Source organism: Pomacea canaliculata, linkage group LG2 (assembly GCF_003073045.1).
Source record: "Pomacea canaliculata isolate SZHN2017 linkage group LG2, ASM307304v1, whole genome shotgun sequence".
Lineage (NCBI taxonomy): Eukaryota > Metazoa > Mollusca > Gastropoda > Architaenioglossa > Ampullariidae > Pomacea > Pomacea canaliculata.
Window position 1 is genome coordinate 39,346,905 of NC_037591.1, and position 21,707 is coordinate 39,368,611.

General features: G+C 40.9%; 2 protein-coding genes and 1 non-coding gene across 3 annotated transcripts; all 3 read left to right on the forward strand.

The window, feature by feature from the left end:
- The first annotated feature begins 374 nt into the window (after positions 1–374).
- LOC112557779 (checkpoint protein HUS1-like) lies at positions 375–9,675 on the forward strand. The gene is made up of 8 exons (XM_025227817.1): positions 375–904; positions 1,401–1,528; positions 1,631–1,807; positions 2,016–2,123; positions 2,792–2,866; positions 3,173–3,272; positions 7,645–7,788; positions 8,931–9,675. The coding sequence occupies exons 1-8, from the start codon at positions 853–855 to the stop codon at positions 9,014–9,016; spliced, it is 870 nt and encodes a 289-aa protein (XP_025083602.1). The 5' UTR covers positions 375–852; the 3' UTR covers positions 9,017–9,675.
- A 694-nt stretch (positions 9,676–10,369) lies between these two features.
- Trnaq-cug lies at positions 10,370–10,441 on the forward strand. Its single transcript has one exon. It is a non-coding gene; the product is annotated as a tRNA-Gln (tRNA).
- Positions 10,442–13,320: 2,879 nt separating this feature from the next.
- On the forward strand, positions 13,321–19,424 carry LOC112556038 (uridine phosphorylase 1-like). The gene is made up of 8 exons (XM_025224651.1): positions 13,321–13,329; positions 15,185–15,304; positions 15,434–15,595; positions 16,016–16,130; positions 16,311–16,381; positions 17,210–17,348; positions 17,647–17,793; positions 18,109–19,424. Exons 1-8 carry the CDS (start codon positions 13,321–13,323, stop codon positions 18,246–18,248), a joined length of 903 nt encoding a protein of 300 aa, XP_025080436.1. The 3' UTR covers positions 18,249–19,424.
- Positions 19,425–21,707: the final 2,283 nt, after the last annotated feature.

Sequence of the window (21,707 nt, forward strand, 5' to 3'; positions counted from 1 at the left end):
TGACGGCGCCATCGTTAGGACAACAAGGAAAGGACTTTCTTTGAAGTTATAAGTTGTCGGTAGCCGTGAGATCAGATCCCGTCCCCAACACACCTTTTTTTTTTTTTTTTTTTTATTACCTTCTTTTCCGTACTCCCACCCGGCTAGCCTCTTGGTGACAAATTATGGGTAATGATCAGTAATGCAGTGGCGTAGGAAGATGTTCGGCGTTGGGGGGGGGGGCAAACTCCCTGCTGACAGTGAACGGCGTTCGCACTCGCACGGTGATGACCGTCTCCTCTCTACGTTCCCCTACCTTTCTTCTGTTCTTTGCTCTTTGTGAGGAATTACGTCTCAAATATTTGGGGGGGGGGGGCAAAAGGATATTCCTGCCCCCCCTGTATTTTCCTGGAGGGGGGGGGCGGCTGCCTACGCCACTGACTCTGGGCCGTGGTCGATAATGCTGGGCGATGTGGTTTTGGTTTGAAGTGATTGGCGATATTCTCGTGCTGAACAATGACAGCACGAACTTGTATTACACGTCCGTCGGGACAGTTGAAGTTACAACTGCTGCTCATTCCTCAAATTGTCCGATATCATTCGTACACTAATTATTTCTGCAAATGGCTCAAATATATCTATAAATGCGAAAGTGCATTTGGTTGCACTTGTTTGTATAAATTTTTAAGATTTGCCACCCTTTTTTATTTTCGACTAAGGATACACAAAATATACTGACATTCGAAAGTTAAAAAAAAAAAGTCGAACAACGAATGTCCATTTGAGCAATTCATAAAAGTGGTAGCTTTAGCTGAATCAAGATGGCGGGAAAGTAGGAACTTCTAAACGAATCGAAATAGATCCCGAGATAGCATGAAATTTCGAGCAAAGCTTGTAGATGTAACATGTATACATCAGTTTACGAGTGAGCCCTTATTTACCTCTAACTTTGCACTCGTAAGGCGTCTAATTTATGTCCTACATATCTGTCTTAGATGTGAATTACGTTTTTCATGACTCAGAGTGCACTGTGTCGATCTTAGAACTGTCACTATCACTATCAGAGACCTTAACTGACCTTTGTCATCTCTTTCTCTCCGTTTTGTCGGTATGTAAACATCCATTTCCACATACCAGAGAGAATTAGGTAGTAAAATTGAAAGTCAACGAGTGTCCACATTTAACAAAATTCGTCCGCACCACTCAAATCAGTATATCGGCCTGCCGCTGCTTCACTTTCCGTCTTGTTTTTCCTTTCAGTCATAAATACTTGCGTACTTCGTTATTGGATATCTTCCTCTTTCTGTGTTGTATTTTATAATTTACTTTTGTTGATTTTGTAGGAACTAATTTTCAACTTCTTGTAACATAAACATAAGTTATGAAAGTGGGGACTCTTCTTCATGCTGCTTCTTTTGCAGACATTGTTGGCACCATTGCCAAACTAGTCAAACTATGCACTTTGCGGATCACCCGTGACAAACTCTACTTCATCCTATCGGAGCAGTTTGTCAGTGGAGGTATTAGAATATGGTGTGAGCTCCCACAGGTAATTATGGCCGTACAAAGGAATTCTGTCACTGTGTATGTATTGGTATGTGTGTTTGTGTATGTGTAATATTACATTTCAAGTAATTTTGCATCTCTTTAGGGCCATTTTTGTGATGAGTATGCAATGCAAGGTGTCACACCTGAGGCCAATGAAATCTACCTAGAGCTATGTCCAGAAAACGTCCTGAGGGCATTGAAAACAGGACAGTCAGCAAGATGGATAAAACTGAAGCTCACAAATAAACACACACCATGTCTGACGGTGGAAGTAGAGTTGGTAAGTTGTTTGCAATATGAATGTATATATGAATGTAACATCTAATTTAAAATGAGAAATCAGTTTGTTGGTCCCAAATAATACATAAAACAACAATAACTTATCATAATATTGCATTTATGCTTATTATTGGTCGTTATAAAATATCAGTAATTCATATAAGAAATAATGGATTTGTACATGTTAATTTGTGACCTAACTGTTTCAGCCTTCAGTTGGGTCATACCAGCGGCTTGTGGTTCATGATATTCCAGTTACAATAATCAAACGACGCAACTGGGGTGACTACACTGAACCAGAGATACCTAATTTTGATGTACGTTTTGTCCATATTATTTTCAATTTCATGTAATGTCACTGTATCAAGCCATCAACAGCTATTACAACATCTGCTACACAGTACAAATCATGGTTCAGCAAGTTAATAAAGATTTATACAGCACAGAATTGCTCCACACATTCATTCCACACTTGACCCTGAAGGAATGCACTTATCAGACTGGTGAATGTTAGGAAATAATTGGTAGTCAGTAACAGCAGCAAAACTTTAGTAAAAAGTTAAAGTCCCATAACCTTGCAGCTTTGGCACTGGTGAGCTGGAAGCTGCTTGCCATGTCTAAGGCATGTCATGTAAAAAGTGGAGCACAGTCCTTCCTTTTAGTTTTTACCTTCCCTTTAAATCAGGTACACATACCTGGTAAGTGGTAGGCAAGTTTACCATTCACAGGCTTTCAAGTCCAGTACTCTGTCAGATGAATTTTCCCTTCAAGGTATTTTAAAGTTAAAATTTTAATCAAAGTGACTAGTGTGCTTCTCCTTATTTTAAAATTGTCAGGTTTCATTTTGGTCTTTTCCTCAGTGTTCTTCCCTACACCCCTGTTTAACTCCACCAGTCTTTATTTCTATTCTTGATTATGAATATTCATTTTATATGTATGTTGTGTACTTGCACTTGAAGTGAACAATACTTGATTTCTTATCTAGGTCAGCATCACAATGCCTGTGTTGAAATTGTTGAAGAATGTTGTTGAGAAGATGAAAAGTCTAAGTAACTATATGGTAAGAAAACTTGATTTTGCATGAAGATAGCTTGCTAAGTTGATACAACTGTTGAAGTTTAAAATTATAGGTAAAATTTATTCTGCTGTTTTTTAAAGACATACATTGGAGATATCTATTTACCATGTGGCTGGGATTGACGGCATTGATTTAGGAAAATTGTCCTTGGAAAGTGGCTTGTTTCACAGTGGTACATGGAACTTTTCTCAACATATTTGTTTTGACACTGATAGACTCCTTTTTAAATCCATTTTTCCCTTCGTCATCATGTTTTCATGTTAATGATGTGTGCAATCTTTGCTGCAGATTTTGTCAGCAAATCAGAAAGGAGAGATGAAGTTGTCAGTAGAAACAGACATGGTTGCAATCAACACCCATTTTAAAGACCTGTTTAACCCCTCATGGAGTAAGAACCTTATGAACTGTCTGTTCAAAACTGATAAAATGGATCATTCGGATTAAGAAAGCCAAGACACTTATCTTAAATATCCATCTTTAAATTTGTCTTGTTCTTAAAGTATTACTTTTCAGGAGCTTATACAGTGGAACCTCGGTTAGGGAACACCTCGGATAGCGAATATTTCGGATAGCGAACAAAATTTCGGATAACGAACAGCCACGTGAACCACACGTGACCGACCAGCATGTTCATTCGCGCTCGAGACACAGTTACGATCGGTCGTTCCTTGTCTGTGCACATCCTTCTTATTTAGTGATTTTTATGCTTTATTTTAATGATAATCCTCAATAATGGCTCCAAAGAAGATTAAGAGCAATTAATAGTAGTGAGGTAATGACAAGGAAGCGCCCAACAAATGAATTGAAAACGGAAATGATTTCAAAGTATGAAGGTGGCATGCGTCTGTCGGAAATGTGATGTCGTATTACCGAAGAGTTTTACAAAAAAGGCAGAAGGAGCAGACACTGGACAAGTGTTTTCCTTTAACCTCAAAGCTACAGAAAAGGGAAGTCACCCCCGATTTTATAATGTCACGTGTGCTCATGGAGGGGGAATCCAAGCAGTAATTCCACCACTTCCTCCCCACACCTGCTTCCAACCACGCCGTCAAAACGACAAGTTTTCTGATGTTGAAATGCTTTAGTTAATGTTTTTATGTTTATTTAACTCCATTTATATTGCATTATAACTGTTCTCATTTAAACAAATACCTATATAGCCTGTAACTTTCAAATATTAGCGAGTCAACAGGGGATGGTACCCAATTAAATCTATTTCCTTTATTTCTTATGGAAAAAATTGTTTCGGATAACGAACATTTCGATAAACGAACAGCTTTCCAGAACGGATTAAGTTCGTTAACCGAGGTTCCACTGTAGTTTGAAATGAAACCATTTAAAACACTTTTAAACCTAGTCAATAATTTATCTTTGAATTCTTATTAGCTATGAAAATAGAACCCACCACCAACTGGTGCAACTTACCTTGTAGTGGTGTGGTGGCTTGTGTGCCTCGACGACCCACAGAGCTATGTCGGCGGGAGCCTTGTGCTCCTGGCAGGTCCAACCAAGCCGAACAGGTCTGTCAGGGTAGAGGCCAGACTAAAATGTTGCACCCTGGCCCTCCAGGTTGGGGGTTTTGCTATGGGTTAACAACCCATCCAAGTAAAACATCAACTGTTACAGAAACTGCAACAATATCGCAACAGGGGCCTGGTCAGGAAGATTCCTCTCCAGAAGAGCTCATGACGCAGGCTGGTGAAAGCCTAGGGAAGCCAGCATGCCGACTCATTCTGACGACCAAGGCAAAAACCAGGATAGGGACCTGAAATATCAGAACCCTTTACGAAAGTGGAAAATCAGCTCAAGTAGCGAGGGAAATGAGAAGATATAATATCACGGTCCTCGGTTATGTGAAACCAGATGGAATGGAAGTGGCAGGCCAGACTAACATCAGGGGAAACCATCATTGTACTCTGGCCACAAAGACCTGGACCACGACCATTCCCAGGGAGTAGCACTGCTGATGTCAACAGAGGCAACAAAGGCGCTGAGGGCCTGGGAGCCAGTCTCATCACGGCTCATGTCTGCAAGATTCAATGCTAAAGGAAGGAAGACTACCATCATCCAGTGCTATGCACCAACGAATGCTGCAGACGAAGAGGAAAAAGAAGAATTCTATAACTCCCTGCAGTCTCTTCTTGACCGCACACCAAGAAGAGATCTGAAGATTATCATGGAGACCTAAATGCCAAAGTGGGAGATGACAACACCAACAGAGAGCTCATCATGGGAAGACATGGCGTCGGCACCTGCAATGAAAACGGGAGCTCTTCATAGACTTCTGCGCTTTCAACGACCATGTCATTGGTGGCACTGTATTCCCACACAAGAATATACACAAAACAACGTGGACTTCCCCAGATGGCCAAACGGAAAACCAGATTGACCATATAACAGTTGGTCGAAGGTGGAGAAGGAGTCTCCAAGATGTCAGAGTGAGAAGAGGAGCAGATGCTGCTTCAGACCACCAGCTTCTAATAGCAGTCTTCAAGATCAAGCTGAAGTCCTTCATTGATACAGCGGGCAGACCACATCACAAGTTCAATACCCAGTACTTCAAGAACAAGGGACACGGGAAATTTATAACTGTGAAATTAAGAATAAGTACGAGGCCCTTTCAGGATTGTCGGAAGAATCTGTGGAAGAACACTGGTCAACACTCAAAAGAATTTGGAAGTCAACCTGTACAGATGTTCTAGGGAAAGAGGGAAAGAAAACATAAGGAATGGATAACCCAAGAGACCTGGGCAAAGATTGAATCAAGAAAGGGACTGAAACAGAAGCTCAACCAGTGCCAAGACCAGCAAGAGAAAGAAGGTCTCAGAACGAAATACTGGAAGCCAATCGCCAAGTGAAGAGGTCGGCAAGGGAGGACAAGAGACGCTTCACCCATGAACTAACAGAGAAGCAGAGACAGCAGCCACACAGGGAAACATGAAGAGGTTATATGAAATAACACGAACTCTGTCAGGCAAGAGCGCAAACTCAAACAAGCCAGTGAAAGACAAAAACGGCAAGACCATAACAAATGATGCAGAGCAAAGAGACCGCTGGATGGAGTACTTCGAAGAGATGCTGAATAGACCCCATCCACCATCCTTACCTGTCATACCACCAGCAACTGAACAACTTCACGTCAACACCAGCCCTCCCACTAAGACAGAAATCATCAAAGCTATCAAAAGCATGAAAAATGGCAAAGCAGCAGGCCCGGACGGCATACCTCCAGAAGCATTAAAGGCAGACCCAGAAACAACAGCAACAATTTTACAGCCCTCCTACACAAGATCTGGGAACAAGAGCTAATCCCAGCAGACTGGAAATTAGGCCACCTGGTCAAACTCCAAAGAAAGGAGACCTGTCCCAGTGCAACAACTGGCGGGGAATCATGCTGCTGTCCATCCCCAGCAAAGTCCTGACAAGGATAATACTAGAGAGACTGAAGAAGGCACTAGACATGAGAATGAGACCAGAACAAGCAGGGTTTCGCCAAGACAAATCATGCACTGACCATATTGCAACCCTTCGTATCATCATAGAACAGTCCATCGAATGGCAATCCTCCCTTTATATAACCTTTGTGGACTTTGAGAAGGCCTTCGACAGTGTAGACAGGGATGTCATCTGGAGACTGATGAACCACTATGGTATTCCACCTAAATTCCATAAACATCGTCCAGGGATTGTATGAAGACTCATCCTGCCAAGTTATCCATAATGGCAGACTCACTAAACCTTTTGTAATGAAGACTGGTGTAAGACAGGGTTGCATACTATCACCGACAATCTTCCTGATGGTCATAGACTGGGTTATGCGCAAGACGACCCAGAGACAAAACACCGTATCCAGTGGACCTTCACTAAACAGCTAGAAGACCTGGACTTTGCAGATGACATTAGTCTCCTATCTCATCGGCAGCAGCATGCACAAACCAAACTGAGCAAACTAGCAGAGGAAGCAGAAAAGACCGGCTTAAAGATCAACAAAAAGAAGACCGAAGTGATGAAATTCAACAACAAGCAAGAACTTCCAATTCAACTTCAAGGCGAGAACATCCTAGAAACAGACCGCTTCACATATCTGGGGAGCATCGTCAGCAAGGATGGTGGAGCGGACGAAGACATCAGAAGCCGCATAAACAAGGCCAGGCATGCTTTCAACAGTCTGCGCCCCATCTGGAACTCCCGAGCATTATCCCTTCGCAACAAGACCCGCATATTTAACACCAATGTGAAGGCAGTCCTACTGTATGGCTCTGAAACTTGGAGAGTGACAAACACCATCAACAACAAGCTCCAGACCTTCACCAACCGATGCCTCGCCATATTTTGAGAATAAGATGGCCTGAGAGGATCTCAAACAGCAGCCTGTGGGAAAGAACTAACCAGAATGCCACTAGTCAAGACATCAAAAAGCGCAAGTGGGGCTGGATAGGACACACCCTGCGCAAACGGCTGACACCATTGCCAGGCAGGCACTTGACTGGAAACCCGCAGGGGAAGAGAAAAGTTGGAAGGCCAAACAGACTTGGAGAAGATCAGTAGAGAGCGAGGCAAAGGCTGCCGGAACCACATGGCCCAACTGAGGGGGGCTGCCCAAAACCGGGTTCGCTGGCGAGGTGTTGTTGCGGCCCTATGCTCCTTGAGGAGTAACAAGGAATGATGATGATGAAAATAGAACAGGACTGATGAAATGTTTTTGTAAAAACTGTAAAAGATAATTGCAGAGTTCTGAATAAAATATGTGTACTTTCTAGAAAAAGATGGTGGAGATGGTGGCAGACAAGACAAAGGAATATCGCAACAGGATCCAACCGATTTTGTACAAGCCCGTATCGATATCAAGCGATTTGCACAGTTCCTTTCCAGCCAACAAGTCAACCCTAACAGGGTCATCTGCAGTGAGTACAGACATTAAAGCTGCTCTGTAGCCATAGTGCTGTCTAACAAATGAACCAAACTTTCATATGCATACTTCTTAAGCTAGTTTGTAATGGGCTGTCTCTAGAATTAAGACAGCCATAAGCCATAAACAGTGCACTAAACAGTCACTATAAAGGAAAGGGTTGATTTTATAATTTCTGACTTGAGATTTGTTTTGCTATCCATGGGTATCATCCATTAAAAGGATTATTTTAAGTGTGTTGTCTCACAATGTTTCTGATAATCAGCTTGTCTTATCAGGTTATTTAATAGCTCAAATAATAGTTCAAAATCATTTTGGAAACATGTCATTTCAGATAATGGTGCAGTTTTCTACTGTTTATTTTAAGTTTATTATTTTTTTAAAATTATTATTATTATTCACTAATCATTTAAAGCATCGTCTTCGATTAATTGGTATCATCAATCATCATTAATTGTTGGGATGATTAAAGTTGTTACTGATGAAGTGCTCCATTTAGTTTACATAAAAAAAGGGTAAAGGTAGTCGTGTGATCTTTGGTCATTAAGGAGTAGGATGGCACTAAAATTGGGGTCATCTTTCTGTGAGGGTGGCACCCTTCTCTCACTCACAGTTTTTGTTGTTTCCTTTCAACTGCTAATTCGGAAAAGCAACATGCAAAACATTGATAGCATCATCCTATGTGTGTGTGCATGTGCCTCCATCCATGGAGATCTGTATTCTATCTACTTCACCAGTGAAATTTAATCAGTTGCTAGTTGCCTCTATTCGTTCATTGCTTACAGCTTTGTCCTGTACATAATTTGTGCATTATTTTGAACCATTTCTCCACTTTGATCACTGCTTGAGGAGCCTATCTATGAATGCTCTCCCAGCTCAAGGGAGGTAAATTGACCTATGGACCTTTGTTCAAACGATGAGATAGAAGAAACAACAGTTTGATTGAAATATATCATATTTTTGGTAAAGTTGTTTATAAATGAACTGCTTTATAAGATAATTATAACAAAAGAGTAAGTACATTTGTCCTTAACTAACCTAGAATGTATAATTCAGTGATATATAAAAATCAGGTTGAAAATATTATATGCAGATAGAGTTATATGTTTACATCATTTTTGTTTCATTATCTTGCAGATATTATTGACAGTCGGCTGGTGCATTTCTACCTTATGCATGATGACTTTTCACTTCAGTACTTCATGCCTGTCGTTTCCTCTTAGCTTAAGGACAGTGTTTACATGCAGAGACTGAGTTAGATGAAAGAAAGAATGTGGAGGGAGAATGATTTTAGGAGATGGTGTGTTAATTCCTGTTGTGAGTGGGGATTAAAATGTGTGCTGGTGTTTGACCGTTTGTTGAGGATCAGTGTTTGGAATATTTTTATAGGAGATGAACAATTAATTGGACTGATTGATGGAGCAGTGTAAATACATCAGCATTCAAAGACGTGGATCCCATGGTAAAATATTTTTAATGTTGTCATATTCATCAGTCTTTTATTTTTCTTAACCATAGGGTATCCTAATAATCTGACCAACAGATCTGAATATCTTTGTCATTCCAGTGCTGTTCTCTGGAATATGCTGAATAATTTGCTAGTTTGGTAATCATAAATGGCAGAAGTGGTTCAGAGTTTAGTGTAAATCATAATGCAGAGTATCTATGCAATGACAACGTTACACAGAGTGATCCTAGAGGATATGATGCCGCTGCAGCTTTGATTCAGGGCAAATACAACCAGAGAAGAGATTTTGTGGAGTTGCCTACTAAATCGCAGTCCAATGAGGTGTGCATTACCATGATGATATGTTTCAGTGTGTACACATATATTCATAACACAGTGCTAAGTGCTTATAAGAATTAAATTATCTCTTGTTAACGTCATTTTTATTTCTTTATTATGTAAATTTGTCTGTGTGTGTGTGTGAGAGAGAGCTTGCAAGGGCATTAAAAAGAGCAAAAGTCATTGTATCTCGCATTAAAACAAATTATATCAGATTAAAAAAACTGTAAGGCTTCAGTAATAATTCTATACACTCAAAATTTTAATTTCCCCAAAAGTAAACTTTTAAGTAGCACAGCAGCCGCGTGGGTAACTCATTGTTTAGTTATGCTGCATGTTTCTTATAGCAATCAAACTATAGACTTCTGTCTTTCGGGTTTGAGACGATGTGGTCCTACTAGGGGCGATATGAACTTAGCTGGGACGATTTGACTCAGGTTGTGGGGCGGTATGGGCTATGGCAGGGTCGGAAGGATCTGTGATCAATGGTCGAATTTTTCATGCGTGGTCGAGCTTGCGAACGTTAAAGTCGACTGGTGGCTGACAGACGACAGACCGAACAGTAATTCCTCCTTTATTCATGTTTACATTCTTCACTTGCCATTTCGTCACTCATGGCAATTTCAATTTGCTAGGCTCCACTGATACTACTGTGCCTTATAAATATCCACACGTAGTCGTTCTCGTGACACTTTTTCTTATATACACAAACCGTCTGACAAGAATTTGCCTTGTTTGTGAGATTCATGCTAAGGTTATAAACCTTTAAAATGTTGCGAGCGATAGGCAAGGTCCCATGGTGTAATGGTTAGCACTCTGGACTCTGAATCCAGCGATCCGAGTTCAAATCTCGGTGGGACCTGCGAATCTCTTTTGGTTTTTTTCCCCATTAAAGGAATGGTTACATAACATTCATTAGTGTGTAACTTTCCAAAAGAGAAAAACTAATTGAAAAGGGTTGTTCTGAGCTCTCTGAAACAGAATTAGTCATGTTAACAAATAGCTAAACGGAAAGAAAATTTGCAGAGGATTTATGTTATAAATAATGCAGAAAATGCAGAATGTTGCTCATTATAGCCACTGACAGAAACTATATACTGGCTTTATCACGATAAGAAGTAAGCAAATTAAGTAATTATAAATATATTTTTCTTTTAAATCGATTTTCTAGTGAATCAAAACCAAACGGACATTATTCAGCCTGCAGGAAGATAACAATTTTGCCAGAATTTTCGGCTCTGTGTATTTTCTTTCTAATCAGTGAAATAGTCGTCATGAGCTTTTATCTTGTGGCTGATGATTCACCTGTCTACGATGGTGCGATAAGCTCCAGACCTGTTCTCTAATCAGCCATGCGCAAGATGAAACCGGTCAAAAAAAAGTAGCATGGAACAAGGAATGGGCTTAACGAAGATTAATTTTCTTGAGGCAAGATAAGAGGATTCCAGTCAGTTAAAAAAAAAAAAATCAAGGATATGTCCCACGCAGACTAGAAGGGCTTACGCACGACAGTTGGAGACAAGATAGCTGGCAAGACTGTTACAGAGGAACAAAAATGGCAAAACTGTTGCAAGACAAATGGTAGAAGTGGAAGAGGGGAGGGGGAGCAAACTGGCAAGCTTTGCAGGACACTCGAAGATAACGAGCAAATTAGATTCTTAACTCAGCCTGGAAACCCCCCGGTCCCTAGCCTGTATGAAGGAGGGTTGGGCTTGGGGCTAGCAACCCCTCCCTGCAAAACAACTCCTGCTGCAGAAACCGCAAATACAACACAAGCACGAGAGCATGTAGGGGATGATCCCTCTTCGGAAGAGCCTATGACGCGTGTTGGCGAAAGCCCTCGGGAGGAATGTTTCGACTAACTTTATCCCAACCTAGGAAATGGGAGAAAAAACGTATCGTTATTCCGACTGTGCTTAAAATTAATGGGAGCTGATGCTAAAATGTGATTTATTAAAAGTAGGAGGGTAAAGGGGTAAGGGATTCCATGGTCAAGAAGCAAAATCCAAAGTGGCAGCGAATTAAGCTGGTTCATATATGTCTATGGTATGGGCGAAGAGGATTAAGATATCTTCTTCCCACCGTATTTTTACTCTTCTGATAAACCAAGTACCCCATTATTGCAGAACAGCTGCTTAGTAGGCAAGGGTAGTTGATCCATTCACGTATCCGAGCAGGGCTTGAACCAGCGACCTTCTAATCCACACTTGAGGATAAGCTGACTGGAAAGAAAGTATTAGCAGACGACAAAGCAGTCAGGTCATGATTAATTTATAATTGTACCTCCATTCATCTGTACATTAAATACCCATAACACCGATACCGCTTGAGTTCCACGAAAATCAACTTTCGTTTTGGAAAAAAAAAAAAAATTCTTGAGGACAGGATTTTCGATATAGGTAAGTATTTTTAACTCTACGTAACATTTGCTCACAAGGGCGAACTCAGTGCATTCCATCTGCCAGACAGGGCGGTCATGTCTGAAGGACTTGCCAGGTAAGTTATAATGTCTACATACAATTGTAATTCTCAGTTCAGTTCTCATGCACATCAAAATATAAACATTTAAAAGCAAGGGAGATTTTCCTATTGGGTAAGAATCTGTTTCATAAAAAACCATAGCAGTAAAAAGTTTCTTCCTTCGACTCAACAGAGAGAACAGCTTTTATACCACTTTTATTTATGATTATGTGAAAATATATTAAATATATATATAATAACGCTTACTCAATTCATAAATCATAACATGCGAAGGCACTTGATGTCTTACAGCAGGCAAGTAAAATAAATACCGTTTGTGCCTGCTCAGACATGCAAGGCGTTTAGATGGAACTCGGGGACGTACTCGTGTAATCACCAGAGTGACACCATGTCACGTAGCCGTCGCTCAGGCTCCCAGTCACGCTTGTCTCCCTGCAGTGACAGACACCAACAGGAAGCGCACTGGAGTCAGGGCCTTCAACCTAAGCTGTGGAATGCTCTGCCATCGTCACTCTCACCATCACCTCACCAACCACGTTTTGAAAAAGACTGAAGACCCATCTGTTTATTTAAGACAGACTTCAACAACCAAGCAACACTTCTGTCTTTATTTTTACTTTTTTGGTGTTTTATATGTTTGTTCACTTTATCTTTTTCTCCTTTTTTTATATATTTTTTTTTTGTTTTTTGCTGCGCAGTGAGCATTCTTCTGAATGGATACCTGCGCATTACAAATAGAACATCATCATCATGTCTCGAGTATTTCGAAGTACTCCAACACATAGACCACTAAGAACAACAACTCCGTATTTTTTGCCAAGAGTTATCTCCCATTTGCCTCCCGCTCCAGACTCAAACTACGCTAATTAAGCACTAATATGATTGGCTCCATTAAAGTAAAAGTATTGAGAAGTTAATAAGAAGTTAGAAGTTAATACTCATTATCTCTTAACAGCCACTGTCAACGCAGAATAGCAACAGGCGGTTTGTTCAAACTGTTTACAGATAAATGCAATCTTAGATAATAAAAATAACTAAACTTTGCAGTTTGACAACTAAATTAAACCTAATAACCCAACTGAACTGAAAATAATAATGAATTTAATAAAGAAGTCAAATATTCACGATCATTAGTGTAAAAAATATTGAGCATAAAAAAGTTGCCATAACCAAGCAAAAACATCAGTGTTGTCTCTGAACTCAGCAGCATTGTTTTCTATGCGTAAGTACTGAACTTCTTCCGACTTAGAAGAGAGAAAGATGAGGCTGGTATGTGGTCCCATCCATCCTAGGGGTCCGCCCCGACCATCAAAGCACCTTTCCTAATGCTGACAACGACCTCGCATGTGGACCTCGCATGTGGCTTCATTGGTCAGCGTAAAATGTTTTCTCGTCTGAAAAGACATTTGCTATACAATTGAACAACTCATCACTTCTTCAAACGGGTGTGATCTGTCACAAAACATGTTCACAGGGTTCACGTGTTCACAGGGTTGTTACTCTGTGAAATCACCGATGAGAAGAAGTACTTTACTACCTAAGAAACCATATATCCGACAAAATAACAGTTACGGGACAGTAGAGACCGCTTCGTGTAAACAGTGATTGTTGCTGCCAGCTGTTCAGTCGTTACCTCAAAGTGCTTTGCAACAGAACGCATCGTATAAACAGTTGTTTTTCAAAACACGGTCGTTTTCTTTACTATCTGCTGGGGAACGACTTTTATCGGCGTTTGTAGGCCAAGTACCAGTTCATAGCGGGACGTCAGAAGAGTGAGGGACGGCCAGGCGACCAGCCAGAACTGTGCTCCAGTAAGATGGAGAACAACAACATCAGGTGCGACGGTGTTGCTGACTGCAAGTAAGTACACCTTGTCCATGTATAGATTAATTCTCTTTTAGAGGAATAGGAAGAACAGCAAGTGTGTTTCGACCAGTATTGTTGTTGTTTGTGGTCAACATATTCCTTACTGATGACCTCTGGCCTTTGACGATGTTATTACCTCTGCTGTTAGTGTTGCTTTGACTTCATCTGCTGCTGACAGATTAGTTTCAATATGATTTATGTCAAAAATTTTGAACTTTCAAATTAAGGATTAGTTTTATATTTTATTTAGTCCTTAATTGTCTCTAATGTATGGACATTACACTTTGTGGTTGCTTTCACCGCTTTGCGTTGTCTCCCTTGACGGGCCTCCATTCGAGCCCGGAAGACCTTGTGTCTTGCAACTCACCCAGATGTCCACCCTAAAGACGAGGACATCATTGATATCCTGGAAAGAGAACAGTGGCCGAATTTTCATTGATTGTACCACTGGGCCCGCCAGCTCCTCGTTCTGTTCCCCCTGACTACTCATAATGTTTCCGATTATTTTTGTGACAGTTTGTGCCAACAGTGAGGGCGCACTGTGAGGTTACCGACCTCAGCACTTTGCGATAAACCCAAAACGTTTATAGCCTTTTTTTTAATCCTTTATCGCAATTTCCAGTGGAATGAAATGAGGACATGTAATATATAATCTCGACGAGGACAGCTCAGCACATATGCAAAGATTTACGGTGTGTGTATGTGTGTGCACGCGCGAGCCAGCTCAATGCAGGGGGCATCAAAAAGACGGAGAGACATGGCCATCAAATGTTAGCACATACGGACAAGTGTCCTTTGTGTCACTTGCTAGCCTGACAGCTCTCGTTTCCAAAAATTATTACCAGACACTGCACTAAGCCATCACATCCATGACCTCCTTTCAAACATGCCGATTTATTGCAAACTGCAAGTGTACAACCTGGCCAACATAACTTTCGATATATTGCTTCTATTAATAGGTCACTAATGTTTTTATTGTTGAAGACGTTTCATTTACGATAACAGTAAACAAACCTTATAACCAGGAATAAGATGTGCTGAAAGGCCATCATGCCTCTTTCGATGAACCGACTTCTTCATGTCTGCCATCTTGTCTCTCGATGAGTGGTTGTCTGATCGAAATAAACACAATAAAATACCTGCCTGTCCTCTTTTAAAATCTGTTTTCTTGTAACACCTATACACCTATCACGTCATTTATTTAGTTTTACTGATGAACATATTTGTTTATGCTTTGGGCTTCTTTTTTTATTCGCAGTTCAGGGACAAATCATCGTCTGCCGAATCCCATCTTGCGCATGTACAAGAGCATTTCCTGTATCATCTTGGCATCAGCAGCGCCACAACAGATATTCCCGCGACATTTAAAGATGTTAAGGTAGTAATAGTAGTAATAATAGTAGTAGTAATGACAGTTGTGATAGTGCTAGTAATAATGAGTGTGAATAAATGTCCATGTGCCTGTAGCACTTTAAGATGCCAGTCACAGTGCTGCTGTCTGCCTCAGTTCGTGTGCATCGGTGGCACCGCCAGTCGGATGGAGGAGTTAGCGCAGCACCTGGCCGGCGAGCTGGGCCTGCTTCTCAACGGCCGCAGTGACGTCATGAGGTGCAGCCCAAAGACTGAGAGGTACTCGCTTTTCAAGGTCGGCCCTGTCCTGTGCGCCAGTGTAAGTCTGTGCAAAGCTTGGTCACTACATCAGTCCACCTCATTTCCATCTATCTGCTGCTCCTGAACTTGTCCTGTGTAGTTTGTAATTCTACCTTTTGTTGTGATTATTTACCTGAGAAAGTCTCATCTTAGCTGTTAGACTGAGTTTCTGTCACGTTCACAGCATTCAGGGCTGTTTGGCCATCTTTATTTATTTTTATTCTTCTTTCTAGCCTGAGCAGCAAAGGGAAAGAGTGTGGTATTGAAAAATAATCATCTGAGCTAGAGAACTAGGCATATTTTCAATCTTTATTGTAACTAATGTTAGAGGCCACAATGCACTATGAGGCTTGCAACAGACTGATGAGACTCAGTTGATTTGAAGCTTACCTTTAAAGTTAAACTTATGTTTGATTGTGTGTTTGTTTACTTTATCCAGCATGGGATCGGCGTGGCCTCCGCGTCTGTGCTGTTGCACGAGCTCTTCAAGCTGATTCACCTGGCGGGCTGCGTGGATGTCACATTGCTTCGAATTGGCACATGCGGCGGCGTGGGTGAGACCATAATAACTGTAGTAATATTATTACTGGTGTTTGTTAGCATTCGTCCGTCTTTACCGTCATATCCTCGAGTCCGTCTACTAGTCAGTTGAAACAGTTATACTTTAGAAACTAAATCCACTTTATTTGTTCACTCTTTTTTCATATCCCGTCTTTCGTTTGTCTGTTTCAAAGGTGTGGAGGAGGGCACAGTGATAATTTCAGATGGCGCTGTCAACGGTCAACTCAGACATGTTTACACGTGGGTACGTTAACAAGATATTTTCTCTAAGATAGGTAATCTTTGCCCTCACCCCTAAACTCGTTAAGACATTGGAATCAACCCTAGAAGCTCTTATTTTCGATAGAGATGTCACGATCAATCATATCACGACTTTGAGTAGACCACTTGAGAAAATGAAGAGTTACTTGACCTGGTTTTGAACACACAACAAACCAAGTGTGTAGCAACAACACGTTCATTGACTGTAAGTCTGTAACGGACCAGTAATCAAGAAAATATTAATCTGGGGTTTGTGCAACTCCGATTGTGTAAAACCTGAAAGATTTGAGTCGTTCCTGCCACTGGAGGTGATGTCCACTCTTATCTTGGCGGAAGTTTCGGTGTCGATGAATAAAAATAATTTCCAAAGTTGCATGGGAGGGAAGAGACAAGAGACCTGCTAGACAAGAAGCCATGTTTGTCTAAGATTGACCATTTGAATGGAACGATTGGTGGAGATAATAGCCGTTAATGATGAAGTGAAAGATGTCCTTTTCTTGAGTAACACATTAAAGTATACTACGAGTTATGTACCTCTGCTACTGTTGTTATGAATGTTTTCACAAGTATATATAATACTGTTCTCTCTCTCTATATATATATAAGTTCAAATATTTTGCCCATGAATCCGATTGTCATGGTTACCTTGGGCCAAGGTTACACACGTTTTCTTGCTTATCCTTATTACTCCTACCTTCTACCCTCACATGCTACTCTTTACTAGTCTTTTGTTTAACTATTTCTCTCTCCTTTTTAAACACATAGCTATTTCCTAGCCAGTTCTTCTGTTTATGGCATAAAATGTCTCCAGAATGTCTTGGGTAAGCCCATAGAGCGCCCCGTCGTGGCCGACCTCGACCTCGTCAGTGAACTTCAAGCCTGCGCCAAGGTCGGCGATCATTTCCCGACGATCGTTGGCACGACCTTGTGCACTGATGACTTTTACGAAGGTAATTAACCAACTCTAGGAGGTGAGGTATAAAGTGGAGCAATGTTGATTGGGGAGGAGACGAAAGCCAGGCTTGATGAGGGAGGGTGAGTGCTAGTTAATCAACATCTGAAGGGTTGCTAGGCTCCCGGAGTAGCATCATCCTATGGTAAGACAAGACGAAGTAGGGACTAGAACTTTACCGCACACGTACTTTTAAAATAGTTTCGTGGTCAGCATAATTTTGAAACGTAGGAGTGGTTTAGTCAGGTCCGGAAGCGGAAGTCGTGACGTCTTGTTGATTTCTGTGGCACGCGCAGGTCAAGCGCGACTGGACGGGGCGCTGTGCTCGTTCACCGTGCAGGACAAAGTGACCTTTCTACTACGACTGCGAGAACTGGGGGTCAGGAACATCGAGATGGAATCCGCGGGGGTGTTGGCCCTCTGCCATGCGGTGGGCATCCGAGGTATGTGACGTCATCACTGCGTGCGTTACAGCTGGGCGTTGGGGTTGGTGCAGCTGTCGATATTGTACATTGTGGGCTGTAAGTCGTTGTCCGTGCTGTACATGTCTTGTGTGGCTATAACGAGGATGTCCATGTTGTCAAGATGGTTTCTATAGGTGTTAACTTCATTTGTAAGTTCTATTCTGAAGAACGAAAACATCACTCAAACGATTGCATGTATACGTGCGTGTATGGGTGTGTGCACAAATACTTCGTGTGTATGTGTTTATTTTTGCGTTGCGTGTCTGTCTTTACATCTGTGTGCGTGTCTATCAGCGGCAGTGGCGTGCGTGTGCCTGGTGGATCGGCTGGTGTCGGAAGAGCCGAAGAATAAGAGCGACTTGCTGGAGGAATACCAGAGGCGTCCTCAGATGCTGGCCGTTCGCTTCATCAAGTCCAGACTTGCGGCCTTGTGAATGACTGGCGGATAGCTCCTCCTACACCCAGGCTCTCTCCGTACCCCAGAAGTAAGACCGTGTGTGACGATTTTTCTGATACAGGGCGTGCATATTTCAGACCTTACAAATAATATCATCAACAACACGGACAAGAGTTCAATCGATTTTGACCCTCGTTAGTATTTATTTACTTATCTGTTTTATCACTAATCAAACTACGACAGGACATGTTCTTAAGGGATTTTTACACGAACCTCAACGAATGTTGGACAAAAGAAGTTGATTACAACCTTTCGACACCAAAAGCCCACACAACAGCTAAAACTTTTTTTCTTGGGGGTAACATAGATGTCTTTTACCTGAAGCTGTTCGGTGTGACATCTCCCCCGAGAGGACAAAAGCAAGTGGAACCACTGTGTGTGGATAAGCCAGTGACTTTTTTTTTTTAATCATTCGCATGTCTTGACAAAATTTGCGGTTTTGTCTTCTTTGTTCCTCATCCCCTTTCTGCCATCGTCTTAGATAATTTCAGCTCAACATGATGGATTTTCCTTTAAAACGTTCGCTCGATTTTGGATAACGCGTACTCCATTGTTGGCTTACTATGTAGATATAAATATGTTTGTTATTGACTATGACTATACTTATTTATCTCATGTTGGATTTTAATTTTGAAAATGTGATTACCAAAATGTACCTGGTGAACTTTTAATGATGATTACTGCTTGTAGCCGAGTAAGTTCGTGTAATGACGTCTGCGCTCCTCTGCATGTTAAAACTGCAATCATCTTTATGTGAATGCATAACAGTCTATACTTATATATATATATCAGTGTATGCTTGTATTTCGTTTCGGATATGTTGAAATCTCTCATGTCTATGAACAGCTACATTTTCTATTTAAAAAAAGGAAAACTGGAAAAAATAGATAAAGACAGAAAATGGAGATCATAAGCTGCAAGACCACGTTGAGACCTGACAGGTGTTGTATATCACAGCCTCCATCCATTGACAGAAAGAGCAGTTATTTAAGATAAATGTGTACTCATTTGCTCACATCTCTTTCTCTCTCTTGTACCTATAATTATTACCTACATGCACGTACTCAAATTATATTGCTTCATGCTGAGGAAAAGTATAAATTTAATATACCAAGAAAACGTGGACTGAACAATTAAAGAACGCAGAAAGCTATGTATAACATTCAAAACACGAATGAATGGATGAATGCTTTTGTAAACATGTCAACAAACAACCATGTGCATAATGATCATACAACACTCATTGATAAGAAAACGTATGCCCTGTTTAAAGATATGTAACGAACCCATCATCAGTACCTGTTAACAAACATAGTAATACATTCAAAATCAATGACACTCAACGATGATTTACTGTACACCACACGGTCAGTCACTGGCGGGGTTGATTAACTAAATCAAGCAGCTATTTATTTCGGAGCTCTTGTACTATAAAAATAAGTACAGGTATTCAATATTCTAGTCGATAGCAGCCAAAATCATGAAGCAGTGTATGGACGTCAACTCAACAGCTAGTATCAAATAAGGTTGTCGTATGTATCACATCTACATATTCTACAAGTAACAAGGGTCCAGGGCCGATAGCCCTAAACGCTCGTAATCAACAGGCTGACCAGCAGGGTGGGCGGTGACCTGCTGGAACGGAGGAGTGCGGCCTTGAACCATGTTTGACCCGAGGCGGGAAGCGGGACTCACGGATGCACTTGACACAAAAATCACTCAAGATGAGACTGGAAGTAGTAAGACATGTCGGTACGGGTGCATAAAGGGTATATGACAATTCTAGCTGGATACATATATATATATAAATCGCACCAGGCGTAGATCTATGTTGGAACTTAGGTGTGACATAAACTTCAATATACATGCGACACTTTCGGCAAATGTATTTCCTTTCTTTGACATGTTAAAATGACAGGTTAAAAAAACTTTGTTCATTTGCATGATGAATGAAAATGCCTTTTCTTATCCCATCCTGTCACATGCATGAAACTTGAGTTACTAACAACATTGCCCAACTACAATCAGGGGCCGGGCCTGCCGACAGATCATTGCGGGAGAAGGTTGAGAGGTAATGATACATTGGGTGGGTGGGATGTGGGACTAGGACATGGTCTCTGGAGTTTCTACCTATTTAAACGAAGATAAACTATTTTCCAGGCTGGAGTGTAGGCAAGACTAGGGGATTTATTGGCGATTATGCAAGCCAAGCTATTCAAATACAAGATATAGTACTACCAACTCTTTACATGCTGCTTCCCAGCCACTATGAAGTCTCCAATAGACCGGTTGATTCCACAAGTGGCACTCTTGGCAACACCAGTGCAGATGTTCCAGCACTAGAAAGCCTTACGTATCCTGGCATCGAAAAAACCCAAACCATGCTAAACCACAGGTCCAGATGGGCAGATATCACATCCTATAAACAATCCCCGGGAGTGTAAACTCACAGGCAGGTTTATAGGGATCTCCATGCTACATTAAACCGATACAGACCACTATGTTTTGTCCTCTGTGTGTATATTTTAAATGCCACCTTTCCATAGTAACAAGCGGCAGATCAGAACAAAGGTAAGAGAAATGAAAGGGAAAATAAAGTGTTGAGAATCACCTGAGACCAGGACAGGCAACCCTCACTGTATTCGTGACAGGTACTAACCGTTATGAAACCGTAACATACAAGAAAACTGACCAGACAGAAAAGCAAATGTAACGGTGCAGCTAGCTCGCTTGCTCTCAGCCTGACTTACAACTGACCTAGCAAGCAATTATCTATTAAATGATCAATATTGAAGTGTAAAAGTCTTCAGTTTAAAGCCAATAGCACTTAAGACTTAGGGTAGTAGCAGATTTAACTACTATGAGTACAGCAATAATGATATTAACAATAATCATAATAATAATATGACATATGGCAAGTGCCGTACCAACAGCAATCTTGTACATCAAGAATAAATCTTTTCTGTTACATAGCACATAAAATTAAAAATGGAGAAAAATGGATATCTGATACTAGATTTTCAGTTTTTATGCATGAGTTTTGAGCAATTACGCTGTACTGTACTGACAAAGAGGCAGAAATCACCATCACATCACCATCAAAATCATGATGTACAGATGATGAAAGACTGTTTTATAACACAAGCAAGCCTCTTCCACAGAGGCGCATTTAGAAATGTTTATTTTTAAAAAAAAAAAGTAAATCCCAGCTTCACTCAATGAAATGTAATCAGTAAACATTATTAACAGCTCTTAGACATTATCTAAGAAAATGAATTAAAAGCAGTAGTAACTTTTTGACCTTTTGTCCATAGAATTAAAAAAATATAAATGAAACCATTTTATCGAGGAGGAGAAGAAGTGGATGAAGATGATGATCAAGCACTTAGTATGTATTAGTAACATCTTGAAAAATATTTTCAAAACCTTACAGTTT